The 13,043-nt window shown below is 38.2% G+C and overlaps 1 protein-coding gene across 4 annotated transcripts in view; it reads right to left on the reverse strand.

Annotated features, from left to right (window-relative positions):
* The window catches only part of SSH2 (slingshot protein phosphatase 2), a 253,143-nt gene that overhangs the window by 176,144 nt on the left and 63,956 nt on the right, over positions 1-13,043 (reverse strand). For 3 of the 4 annotated variants that reach the window (XM_072639856.1, XM_072639861.1, XM_072639855.1), the window contains exon 2: positions 5,343-5,420. The exons of the other annotated variant lie outside the window; for it this stretch is intronic. In XM_072639856.1, coding sequence (XP_072495957.1) covers positions 5,343-5,420 — 78 coding nt within the window. The remainder of the gene's footprint in view (positions 1-5,342; positions 5,421-13,043) is intronic. 4 annotated transcript variants of the gene reach the window in all.

Raw genomic sequence — 13,043 nt, forward strand, 5'->3', positions numbered from 1 at the left:
TTGCAAACTCTAGGAAAATGTAAAGTACTTAAACTATTAATGACTCACCAGCTAAATTCATGCTATTTCAGCTTCCTCATCAACACTGAATGAGGAAAAGCCAGATACGTCACTCCAATAAGTGAATGAGGTCATTAAACTGGAGATCACTGTCATGATCACTGCTTGAAGAAGATGGCTCACAAGTAGGCTGTGTAATCATGCTGTTTTGTTTTTCAGGAGTTTCAGTCATATGTGAAGTGTCTGACCCCATTTGGAGTTTTCTTGACAAAGGTACTGGAATGGTTTGCCATTTCCTTCTCCAGCTCATTTTAGAGATGAGGAGACCGAGGCAAACAGGGTTAAGTGAATTGCCCAGGGTCACACAGCTAGTGTCTGAGGCCAGATTTGAACTCAGAAAGATTCCAGGCCCAGCACTCTATCCACTGTGCCACCTAGATGCCCTAGTTGTAAATACCTAAAAGAAAGGTCCAACAGGCTTCATGTGGTAGCTTTTCTATCTGTAAATAACTTCTTGAAATTGGTAGTATTTATAGTCAGGATTTCTTTGTAGGAACTGATTACTGTCAAAGCTTTTGAAGATAGTCACCTCATTGGGATGGATGTAGTTCAGCAATATCACTGAAACCTTGGATATTATCTTTGTTTCTTACCTCCAACATCTAGTAAGTCACCAAAGGCCTGTAAATTTTGTTTCCACATCCTCTGTGCTCCAGCAAAGAGGGATTTTTTTTGGTCTCCCCTACAATTGTCCCACCATCATTCCTTTGCATACCTATTCACTGTCAAGAAAGATATCTTCTCATCTCTATATTTTGAAATTCTCAACTCAAACAGTCAAAGAGATCTTCAATCTCATAAAATGGCTACTTTCTTGTGTTATATAGATTACAACCCAATCCAAGCCTAACCACCTTGTGAGATTCTTGTCCACATGCTCCCAGAAATTCCCCAGAGGCACACAAGATCTCTCCAAGGTGCTGGAGCCTTTCTCAATTTCACCTGACATCCAAGACACACACAGTCTAACCTTAGAGCCAGATCATCTTCTTTTTAACATAAATCCTTTGTGGTAGTCTGCTCACATCTACCATGAACTCCATTACTCTCCATTACTCTCTGAGTGACACTCATTTTCAGGTCTTTGGAACTATAGTTTCCGTGACTCAAAGTGATATAACAATGGAAATAAAGGAGTATTAAACAGATGAAACTTTGTTTCTAAGAGGAGCTGGAGGTCAGTAAAATAGCTTTGCAGATTTTCAAAAGCCATCTAGCCAACTTTGCTCCTCCTGTTGAAATCCTTTAAGATCGATGAATCTTTCCCTAAAAACCCACGTTCCTTCAAATTTTATGTTTTTAAAAATGGACCTAAAACACTTTGTTTAGGCATTTATTATGTTTTCTTTTGTACTGTAATTGTTTATGTGTTGTATCTTCCTACTAGACTATAAATTCCAAAAGTCCAGGGATCACACCTTATTTAAACTTTGTATCTCCCCTAGCACCTAGCAGAGTATTTTGTACACGGTTAAAGTCCGGTTGAACTGCACTGATTTGCTCTTCAATAGCTCTCTATATAAAGAAAACCTTTTATCTTAAATGTAAAGGGAGGGGTGGTAGTGGTGGAGGTTGCAGTCTATGGCAAATGGTCAACTCCAGGAGAAATACTAGACTGGATGCATCCAGAGTCACACAGTAAGTGTCCTCCATTTATACTTCAGGGGCAAAAATACATTATGGAAAACAATCTTAAACCTTAGATAATTCCTCCACTAAAGTACTACCCAATGCTTCACTGTGCCTACAATGGATTCTTAAAAGGCTCAGGCAGAGGCACATGGGTTCTGGTAGGTCCATCCAAGCTGGCAAGGTCTGGGGAACAGACTTTTTCTGCTTTACATCAGGAGAGTCATTGCCAGAAGATTGGCTACCAAAGGACGCCATTTTGTTTTGTTTTGACCACAGTAACTCAAAATCACTTCTTGAGATTTGACATCACAAATGAAACGACAGCTTTTTTGAAGAAATATTAAATAACAATAGTAATATCTTACATTTGTATAGCACTTTACTTTTCAAAGGGCTTTCATCTATGTCAGATCTATGTATTGAGCAAGGCAGAAGAGTGGAAAGAACATTGATGCCCAGGTATAGAATTGAGGTCCCATGATTTATTAGTTGTGGGAGCTTAGACAAATCATAACCTTTCTAAGGATAATAATTCCTATCATAGATCCTCCAATGGTATTGTGAGGGTTAGATGATATAATGCATATAAAGGCATTGTGTGTGTGTGTGTGTGTGTGTGTGTGACAGAAGCACCACAGAAATGTGTGCTATCATATTCACTATGTGATCTTTACTCATGGTAGGAAGGCACAACAAGGACGAGTAAAAAGTACAGAAAGTCAAATGATACACCATGTACAAATGAATCTAACCACATTACAAAAATTCTAAAATTAACAGCTTTTGTTTCATCTCCCTCCTGTGACTTAAGTAAAGTTTGTTTCTAACACTGACAAGTATATGAACATTTACTGACTCAATCCTTAAAAACGTTTTTGGTTCAGACTAGAGTCTGCCTTAAGAGATGACAGAAACCAAAGGAGTTAGCCAAGTTCCTGACATCAAGACTGCTTTGGACCTACTCTGAAGTGTAAATTACTATAAAAGTCAGCTAGTCTGATAGATTTAGAGCTAGGAGGGACCTTACACACGATCTAGTCTACTCATCTCATTTTACAGAAGAGAAAGCTGAAGGAAGTGACCCTAAGTAAGGCTAGGCTTCATAGGGCCATTTCAAAACTGTTAGATCTTTTGGATTTTCCTCCAGGCAAGATCCAAACACAAAACCCAGACCATAATTGCATAATATTCCTTACTGGTAGGTCAACAGAAAGCGAACTGGTCAAAGGTTAACCAGAAAGTCAGAATCTGGAGAAGCAGAAAAAGCATGGAAAATCTCTGGAGGGCAACCTTCTCTGACTATATCTCATGCAAGAAAATCACAAAAATTTATATTCTATATTTAGGAAGAGAAAACCAATTCAGAAATCTGCTGATTTTCATCTTATTTGGATCAACATTCTCAGCAGTCAGGAAACTTTGGGTCTAAGGTACTAACAGTATTAAGTAGTCATGGAAAAAAAGAGGATCTCAATATTAACTGGTGCCTAGTACAAATGAAGTTATGAATATAGAGGAAAAAACAGTTCAATTTATTCATCATTCTACATTATGTTTTTTACTTTGGCAGATACACTCTGAGGGTAAAACATTACACACCCATATGCCGTCTATATTTGTATATATTCTGCAATAAATGCTTAGTCAAATTAATTTATTCCTTTAGCATGCTGAGTCATCTATTTACCTCTTTGACCTTCCTGCAATGAAATATTTCAGTGCCAACTGGGCTTTTATGGAACTGACTTCTTGAATCAGTGAATTAAAAAAATGACTTGGGAATAAAGGAATTTTCTCTGCTGCCCTCTGAACTAAATGCAATGATGGGGTAAAGAAATGAGGGAAAACATAGTAGTATTAAATGTACACTTCAAGTAGACAGATCTTATCCTATGTTGACGGTCCTTCATTCACAAAGAGGACCATGACTCCAGAAAGGTGATGTCATTACTTGCAAGTGAATTGGATTTAAGTGAAAGAAGGCTGTGCAAGTCACCAGCCTCACTTTCTCCTCTAGAGTCATGTGGGTTCAGTGGCAAGATAGAGATCAGAATGACTGCAGAAGACCCCAGACACGGTGGGAGACCTTGGCTGTTTTAAGCTAAGGTCTTTCCCTGGTCTCAGTTTGTCTGAGGCAATGCCCATCCAGTGATTAAGGCTAGGTAAAAAAAATGAGTCAAAGAATGCCTTCTTTCACCTAGTAAAAAAAAAAAAATTTATCTGGGAGGGAAAACCCTCAGGTTTCTGGGTAAACAGAAACAACTGCTACATACATTTGCTCAGACCCATCAGAACCCAAACAATGACCAAGTGAGGCCTGGCAGAGAACTGTTGTTGTCCCAACAATGAGAGCCAGAGTGATTTGGGGTTAAGGCGTGGTCCCGCACATCCTAAGATATCTTGCTAGGTTTCAGCAATCAAAATTTATATTCCTTTTGGGCAGAGGGCCTGCAGGTAAGGGGATGATTCTGTATATGGACAGAGAAAGAGGAGGGAGAGGACAGAGAAGAGGAGGGGAGGACGGAAGAAAGGAGCTGTGTTGTCCAACTAGAACTGGCCAGTTGGGTCCCCAGTGAGACAGCTCCTACTACTCACAGGTTGTTGTTTGTACTTTCATTCTCAGAGAGGACCATGACATCAGCAAGGTGATGTCATGACTTGCAAGTGAACTGGATTTAAGTGAGGCAGGGCTGTGCAAAGTCACCAGTCTCACTCTCTCTTCCAGAGCCATGAGGGTCCAGTGGTAAGATAAAGATCAGATATAGATGGAGCCATCCTATCCTATAGTAGAAAATCCTAAGGGCTCCTCTCCAAGTCTCCATTATCAGTGCTATACCATGATAGATAATATATTTAAAGACATTTCTGTATTCTTCCTGTCTCCTCCTCCCCAGCTCCCATCCTGAAACAAATAAACAAACCCTTATATGGCTTAAAGAAAATAATTTTAAAACCATGGTTTTTAATAATTTCCCCAGTCAACTCCAATCCCAATAATGCTGTAGCTTTTGTTTATTTTCCATCACTGATTTTCACTAAGACACCTGGAAATTTTAAGCTAAAACAGACTCTCCCTAAATGGAAAACATGGCTGGCTTATCAATACGTTCAATCAACTTGGAGATATTTGTCCCATCAAAGCACTTATTATGGAGACTAAGTAGCACAGTGCCTGGTACATAATGGGCACTTAACAAATATTTACTGACTAAATAAATAATAATTTGTTACCAAGTTTAATAGGACCTGTATAAACTCAACATAGCTTTCTAAGTTATTCATCTCAATTTTGATGTTAATGATCTTAAATGGAAAAAGGTTGGTAGGAATTCAGTCTACATAATCATTCAATTGCTACTTTTTCTAGTACCTAGTACATTCATATTAGTCAGAAAGGATCATTCTTTTAAAAACCCATCATCAAACCCTTCATTCACCATTGTGAAGCTTCTTTTGAGGAAATCCAGTTTAACCTGTAGTCCTGATACTCAACACCATTCAATGGGCCAAGAGTAGGTGTATTTTTCAGAGCAAACTAAAGCCCAAGGGAATGCCACCTTAGATACTATACCAGTCAACTTATGTGCGAAGGCTATCCAAGAAGCCTTTCTTTTAATAGTCAGAGGTCATAAAAATATATACCTACGTACATTGAAATCAGTAAAGATTTCTGATTCTTCACAATCACAGCAAAGTATCGCTGATTCACTTTCTTCCAAATGAGAGCTCTGTAATGCAAACAACATCATTTCAGTGATCCAAATAAGTCCACAAGCAAATGAAGGAAAGCCAGAAGTCACTAAATCAGCATAGGATTTTGGGTGAGAAGCATGCTGAGATTCTGATTAGTGATAGAGAGCCTGGTGAGCATAAGACTGGTAAGGTGATTGGTTAAGTGATTAAAAAAGTCAAGCTGGGAAAATTGGACTGACCGAAACATCTTATTTGGATTTCATTGTCCTGTCTGTAAAGAAGATAACATTGACCAGCATGCATGACTGCATTTTTACAAGTCAGCATGGGTTTGCTCTTAGCCTTCCATGTACTCTCTTATGGGTCTTCTTGTGATCAGCAGCAAACATTTGTGAGATGGCTGTTCAATAACGAGCTTTTGAACAGCTAAATGTCTACTGATGAGATAACCCACTGCTACTGCTTCATTAGGGTCATGCTTTAAATCAGCAAGACAAGAGAGAGTGACCATCACTGTACATAAAGACATCTTGAAGGGTGGGAAGAATCAAAGTAAACTCACTCTTTCAAAGTCCTCCAAACCTATCACAAGAAAAAAATTCGACCTTTTCTTTCCCATCCCCCCACCACTTTAAACCTCTTTAAAGCAAAGGAGAAGGAAATGGAAACATATGAGTCAACCAATTTGAGCTGAAACCAATAGAGCATGTGTAACCTTTTGACTAGCAAAGTCACACCAAAAAGAAAGAATCAGACAGACCCGCTAAAGCCCAGTCAGAAGTGTGCTGTTTGGATGCTAGCTGCTGGAAACAGAATTATCCCCAGACAGAATGGTGTATACATTTATGTCATCGTAATCTTCTAACTACTAATGTCTGGATTTCTGTCATTACATAATGACTCTGAAACTACCCCCATTGACTCATACCTTTGATCTATCAAAGCTGAGAGTCTGTTTCAACTTGTAAAAGAGCCGGAGAGATTGAGTTTTAGAATGTAAATAAACTTATTTGAAGGAAAGTAAAATCGAGAATTATTACTTCAGTAACTGTCCAGTTCCAACTTTTCTTTCTCTATCTTCTGTCTACCTTATTCTCCCTTTGGCTACTTCTAGCTTCCTTTCTTTCCATCTTTAAATTCAATTATTTTTTTTCCATAATCCCTTCTTCCGCTCCTAATAGAAAGTAAACAAAACAGTAAAACCTTTAAAATTCTTACCCCATGGAAATGCATGTGTAACATTTTCTCCCTCTCTCCCTCTTACATTTGGAGGTAGAGGAGTGGAGAGGGAAAAACTGTGAAGGGTGAAAAGACCAAATATTTCACCGTTTAAGTAACAAGTTACATTTGTATACTGCTTCTAAAGTTTGTAAGGTGCTTTAAGTATATCATCTTATTTCAACCTCACAAGTCCATGAAGTAGGTACTACAGGTAATATTAATCCCATTTTACAAATGAGGAAACTGAGGGCTTAGAATTAAGTCATTTACTTGCCCATGGCTATACAACTAGTGCTACATTTGAACCGAGGTCTTTTTGACTCCAAATTCAGTAATCTATTTTTTGTGCCAGGCTGTCTCAACATGTGTTTTGGTTTAATTATGGCCTGTATAAATTAGAATAAGAAATTAATTTGAAACACAATATACCTTATAACAGATAAGGTAGCAAGCAAAGGTTAACAATTAACCCTTCTGAAGTTAATAAATATCGCTCATATCGCTGTAAGCTTACTGGAGGTTTGTCATAGTTTATATAAAATGAAATAAGAAAAGAGTTTTTGTAAACAATATGACAGGTTAATCAATACAGACTTTCACCTTTACTTTGAGAAAGGCTTCATTCTTATGAATATTTCAGCATGTTTACATCAATCCTTTTGAAGGATTCTTTAAGAGGTCTTATAACCTATACCTACATTCCTCAAATTACATTACAACTGTACTATATACTTATTAAATGAAACAATGTATCAAGGTACACAGGATCTAATTTATATGTGCTGCTAACATCTAATGAGATTTAACTTATGAAACAAATATTCGCCTATAACCAAGGTACACTTACACAGCACTAACTCTAAGAATGCTACATGACAGAAATCATTTTCCATTTTCTCCACTGTGGCCCAGCAGAGCTCAGAGGCCTGGTAAAGAGATCTGGTGGCCCTCATTATCCCTCCCCATTTCTTCCCTTAGTACTCTGTAACCTTGCTTCTCCCCCCCTTAATGGCATGAGAAATCTCTTCTGATAATATTAGATGGGCAAGGAGAGATTAAAAAGTCACAACCTTTAAATGACATTTTCTGTTAAAAATCATCTCAGAATGCTGATGTATAAAGACAAATGCAAACCCTATATAAATGTGTGAAGTAACTTCAGGAACTCAAGAACGTCCCTTTTATTTTTTATACCTGTATGTGGCCCCTAGGAACATCCTATAATGGGTACAGTTCATCTAAAGACAAGTCATATTTAAAGAGACCAGATGTCTTCTAAAACTAGATGTAAAGGGTAGCAACAATACTGTTTTAAGAGAAATGTTACGAGAGTCCTCCACAAAGTATTTGAGCTTGTACTCTGAACATTAATGTGAGCACAAACTCACTTTATAGATAGGAAAAGTAAACAGAGAAGTTATGTCTTTGTGCTTTTCAAATAAATGTGCTCAACAAAAGCTATTAGGCAGCAATGATGAAGGGATTTTAGAAGTAGGGCACACTTTACTTTCTGCCTCACATATGCACGGTGCATTGCAATCTGGCTTACAAACACAATCCTCTAATACTGCAGCCAGAATTTTTGTCTACACACAAATGATTAGAGAAATTTCCTCCTCAATGGATCACTGCTTTGTTGTGGCAGAGGGGCTTACATAGCTCAACGAAGCTATACGCTATGCCATGCAGGGTTACTCAACATAGACAGGTCATAGCGGAGACTTCTGACAAAAGGTGATTCACTGGAGAAGGAAATGGCAAAACACTCCAGTACCTTTGCAAAGAAAACCCCATGAACAGTATTAAAATGACAAAAGATATGACAACAGAAGATGAGTCCGTCAGGTTAGAAGGTGTCTAATGCTACTGGAGGAGAGTGGGGGACAATTACAAGTAGCACCAGTACTAATGAAGCAAGTGGGCCAAAGCCTAAGAAAACTCAGCTGTGGATGCATCTGGTGATGAAAAGAAAGTCTGAGGCTATAAAGATCAATATTGCATGGAAACCTGGAATGTAAGATCTGTGAACCAAGGTAAGCTGGACATGATGAAACACAAGATGGAAAGATTAAACACTGACATCTTGGGTGTCAGTGAATTTAAATGAACAAAAATGGGTGAATTTAATTCAGGTGATCACTACCCATACTAATGTAGGCAAGAATCCCTTAGAAGAAATGGAGTAGCCCTCATAGACAATAAAAGGATGAGAAAAGCAGTACTGAGGTATATACTAAAAAAATGATAGAGTCATATCTGTTTGAATCCAAGGCAAACCAGGCAACATCACAGCAATACAAGTCTAGGCTCCAACTATTGATACCAACGAGGCCAAAGCTGCTAAGTTCTATGAAGACCCACATCTTCTAGAAATAACATCCAAAAAAGGTGTCACATTCATCATAGGGGAGTGGAATGGTAAAGTAGGCAATCAAAAGATAATTAGAATAATAGACAAATTTGACCTTGGAACATGAAATGAAGCAGGTTAGAGAGTAATAAAGTTTTGTCAAGATAACTCGCTGGTCACAACACTTTTTCAACAACTCAAAATGTTCTCTACACATGAACATCACCAGATAGTCAATACAGAAATCAGAATGATTATGTACTTTACAGTCAGAGGTGGAGAAGCTCTATATAGTCAGTTAAAATAGGTCCTGGAGCTGACTGTGGCTTGGATTGTAAGCTTCTAATTGCGAAATTCAGGCTTAAATTGAAGAAAGAGAAAATCATCACACTATATGAAGTGGAGGTAATAAATAGATTTAGGGGACTAGATCTGGTAGACAAGAGTGCCCAAAGAACTGTGGACAAAGGTTCACAATGTTGTAGAGGAGGCAGCAACAAAAAACATTCCAAAGAAAAAGAAGACCAAGAAAGTGAAATGTCTGTCATGACAAAAAATAGCAAGGAGAGATAAGAAGGTTTTCTTAAATGAGCAAGACAAAGAAATAAAAAAAAAACAATAGAATGGGAAAGAAAGATCTCTTCGAGAAAATTAAGAGATATCAAGGGAAAGTTTTATGTAAAAATGGACATGATAAAAGACAAAAATGGTAGGGATTTAACAGAAGCAGAAGAAATTAAGAAGAAGTAACAAGAATACAGACATGAAAAAAAAACTATACCAAAAAGATCTTAACATTACTGATAACCATGATGATGTGGTTACTGATCTAGAGCCAGACATCCTGGAGAATGAAGTTAAGTGGGCCTTAGAAAACATTGCTAACAATGAAGCTAGTGAAGGTGATAGAATTCCAGCTGGGCTATTTTAAATCCTAAAAGATGATGCTGCTAAACTACTGCAAATTTGGAAAGGTCTATATAGTAAAAAACTATGGTTTTTCCAAGTAGCAATGTATGGCTTATTAGCAATGTATGTGGGTTGGACAATAAGGAAAATTAAGAGCTGCAGAATCAAAGCTTTTGAATTGTGGTCCTGGAGAAGGCTTTTGAGAGTCCCTTGGATATCAAGGAGATCAAATAATGACCATTTTTCTGAAGCAAAATTCAGAATATATACATGGTCTGACTTCAGAAGATTTTCTGTTGATTTATGAATGGATCAGAAGATTTGAAATCAGGATTGTCTTAGAAAGTTTGGGACATATGGTTTAGGAGCTTATACCTTACCAAGTCTCTCAGCAACATGTTTTACCAATATAGCATTAGTTTTGCTACTATATTTGATTTCTTTGTGTTTTCCTTTAACCTTATAATCTTCCTGTTACTTTTCAGCCATTTTCAGTTGGGTCTGATTCTCTGTGACCCCATTTGGGGTCTTCTTGGCAAAAATACTGGACTGGTTTGCCATTTTCTTCTCCAGCTCATTTGACAGATAAGAAATTGAGGCAAATAATTATGCACACTTAATTAAATTAAATGCACACTTAACGTGACTTTTGAGAGTCACACAGCTAATAAGTGTCTGAAGTCAGATTTGAATTCAGGAAGATGAGTCTTCCTCACTCCAGGCCTGGCACTCCATCTACTGTGCCACTTACCTGCTTCAAACTTATGACCTAGGACATTACAAAACAAAAACTATTCTCAGCTTCAAAGATTTTGTTTAAATACTGAGAATAATTCATGGCCAATATAAACTTAGTAAACCCTCTCATTTAGTGACCTTATCAGTTCCCATGGGTATAATTATCATCTTTATGCAAATAACTTCCAGATCTATCTATATATCTATTCCTGGTTTCTCTCCTATGTGCCAGTCCTGCTTCACTAGCTACCTATAAGATATTTCAAACTTGATGTCCATAAGCATCTCAACCTCAACATGTCCAAAGTGAAAATACTATCTTTCCCCTCTAAATGTTCCCCTCTTCCAAACTTCTTCATTTCTGACAAGAGCACCATGCCATCTTTCAGTTGCCCATGTTCACCTTAGTCATCCTCTACTCCTCATTCTCATTCACTACATATATCCAATTAGTCGCCAGATCTTGCCATTTGTAACTCTGCAACATCTCTAAATATGGTCCCTTCTTTCTTTTGTGTGTGTTCGTCCTTCATTGCCAAAGAAGATCATGCCATCAGAGAAATAATGACACCTTGACTTTGTTTTGAGTGAGGGAGGGCTATGCAGGTCACCAGCCTCACTTCTCCTCCAGAGCCATCTGAATCCAGGGACCAGATATTCATCAGGATAACTGGAGATGACTCAGAATGAGACAATTGGGGTCACACAGCTAGTGAGTGTCAAGTGTCTGAGGTGAGATCTGAACTCAGGTCCTCCTGACTCCTGCAGTGGTGCTCTATCTACTGCACCACCTAGCTGCCCCTTCCCTTCTCTCTGCTCATACAGTGAATACCCTAGCCCCTCATCACCTCTGATCTCCTGGTCTCAAGTCTTTCTCCATTGTAATTCATTCTCAATCTTCCTAAATTGTTTGTCTAACCATGGCACTGTCTATTCAATAAAGTCCAGTAGTTCCCTCTTACACCAAATTCAAAGATGAATTCCTTTATATGGCATTTAAGACCCTTTGTAAACTGGCCTCAATTGACTTTTTCAGTCTTATTAGACATTACTCTTCCTCCCACTGCCCTCTTGCTGCTCCTCACACTGGACATTTCATCTCCCATCTGTCCCTCATGCTTGAATACATTCCTTTCTCATCTGTATGCTCCTCCATAGAGGTAAAAAGCTTAATTACTATTACACCACTATAACAGTTCATCTGAATCAAAGAGATAGTCACTTGACTTAAAATTACAGCAATTATAGGATTTCAGAGCTGGAAGATGAGGAACAGATGAGGAAACTAGGTCCAAAGAAAACTGATGTGTCCAATGGTCTTACAGACATATTAAGTAAGAAAGTGAGAATTCTAATCCCGATCTTCTACCTCCAAATCCAGCTCTTTCCATCATACCATTTTGCTTCTAAATGGCGACACAGCCTAGACATTCTAGCACTTGCATAAGGAGTCTCAAACCATGGGGACAAATCTCCATATTTAGAGGTAAAAATCAATAAATGTCATACCCTCTGGAAAGAAAACAAATAAGAATCAACATTAAATGGAGGAAATTAGGCTGCTGCACAAAGGAATCCACTTTAAGACATACATATGAATTTGAAAAACAACCTAATCTAATCAACAACCTTTAGAAAATCAAAGAGACATAAATCTAAAATCTGACCAACGGAAAGAAAGCTCAAACTGAATCAATTGTTTTATAATCTGCCCAAGGCAATGTTTTCATGAAAAAAGTCTGCAAAGAGCCCCCATAAAAGAGAACCAGAAGGAAGAATCTGTCAGCATGCTCAATCAACACTGCTATCCAGTGGAAACAGGGCTCTGAGTCTGGATACTAATCACAGTCCTTCAGGAACATTTCTGTCTTCAGAAGAGGTTTAAAATTCACTGGGTTAATGGAAATTCTCCAGAATATGCTACTCCCTTTTTCACAGAAAACCATTTCTTGGACTAACACAATGGTAGCAAGTGTCCTGGGCAAACAATCCATAAAGACTCATCTCCCAGTTATATTTCCCCTCATAAATTAATAAAATACTTTCTGATTAGGGTGTGTGTGTGTGTGTGTGTGTGTGTGTGTGTGTGTGTGTCTGTGTGTGTAGCAGCAAGCACCCCGACATACACAGGAGGACCTGCTGCACAAGTTCTTAGATCTGCTTTTCTAAAACGAAGCAACTTTCGAGGGGTCAACAATTTTCTTTAATTACATTCACTACAGAGAAAATACAGGTAGAGAAACAAAGACCAATAGCCGGGGCTTCTAACTGTCTGACCATAAGCAGTACATACATCACAGAACAATAGACAAATGCAACTGTCTGACCATTACGTACATACATAGCTACCAAAGAGAGAGTCACCCACGTCTGGGTTTTCAAAGGGGGGGGGGGGGGGGGGGGCGGGGCATGGCTACCCAGGGTCTCATTTGACACATGA

Source organism: Notamacropus eugenii, chromosome 2 (assembly GCF_028372415.1).
Source record: "Notamacropus eugenii isolate mMacEug1 chromosome 2, mMacEug1.pri_v2, whole genome shotgun sequence".
NCBI lineage: Eukaryota > Metazoa > Chordata > Mammalia > Diprotodontia > Macropodidae > Notamacropus > Notamacropus eugenii.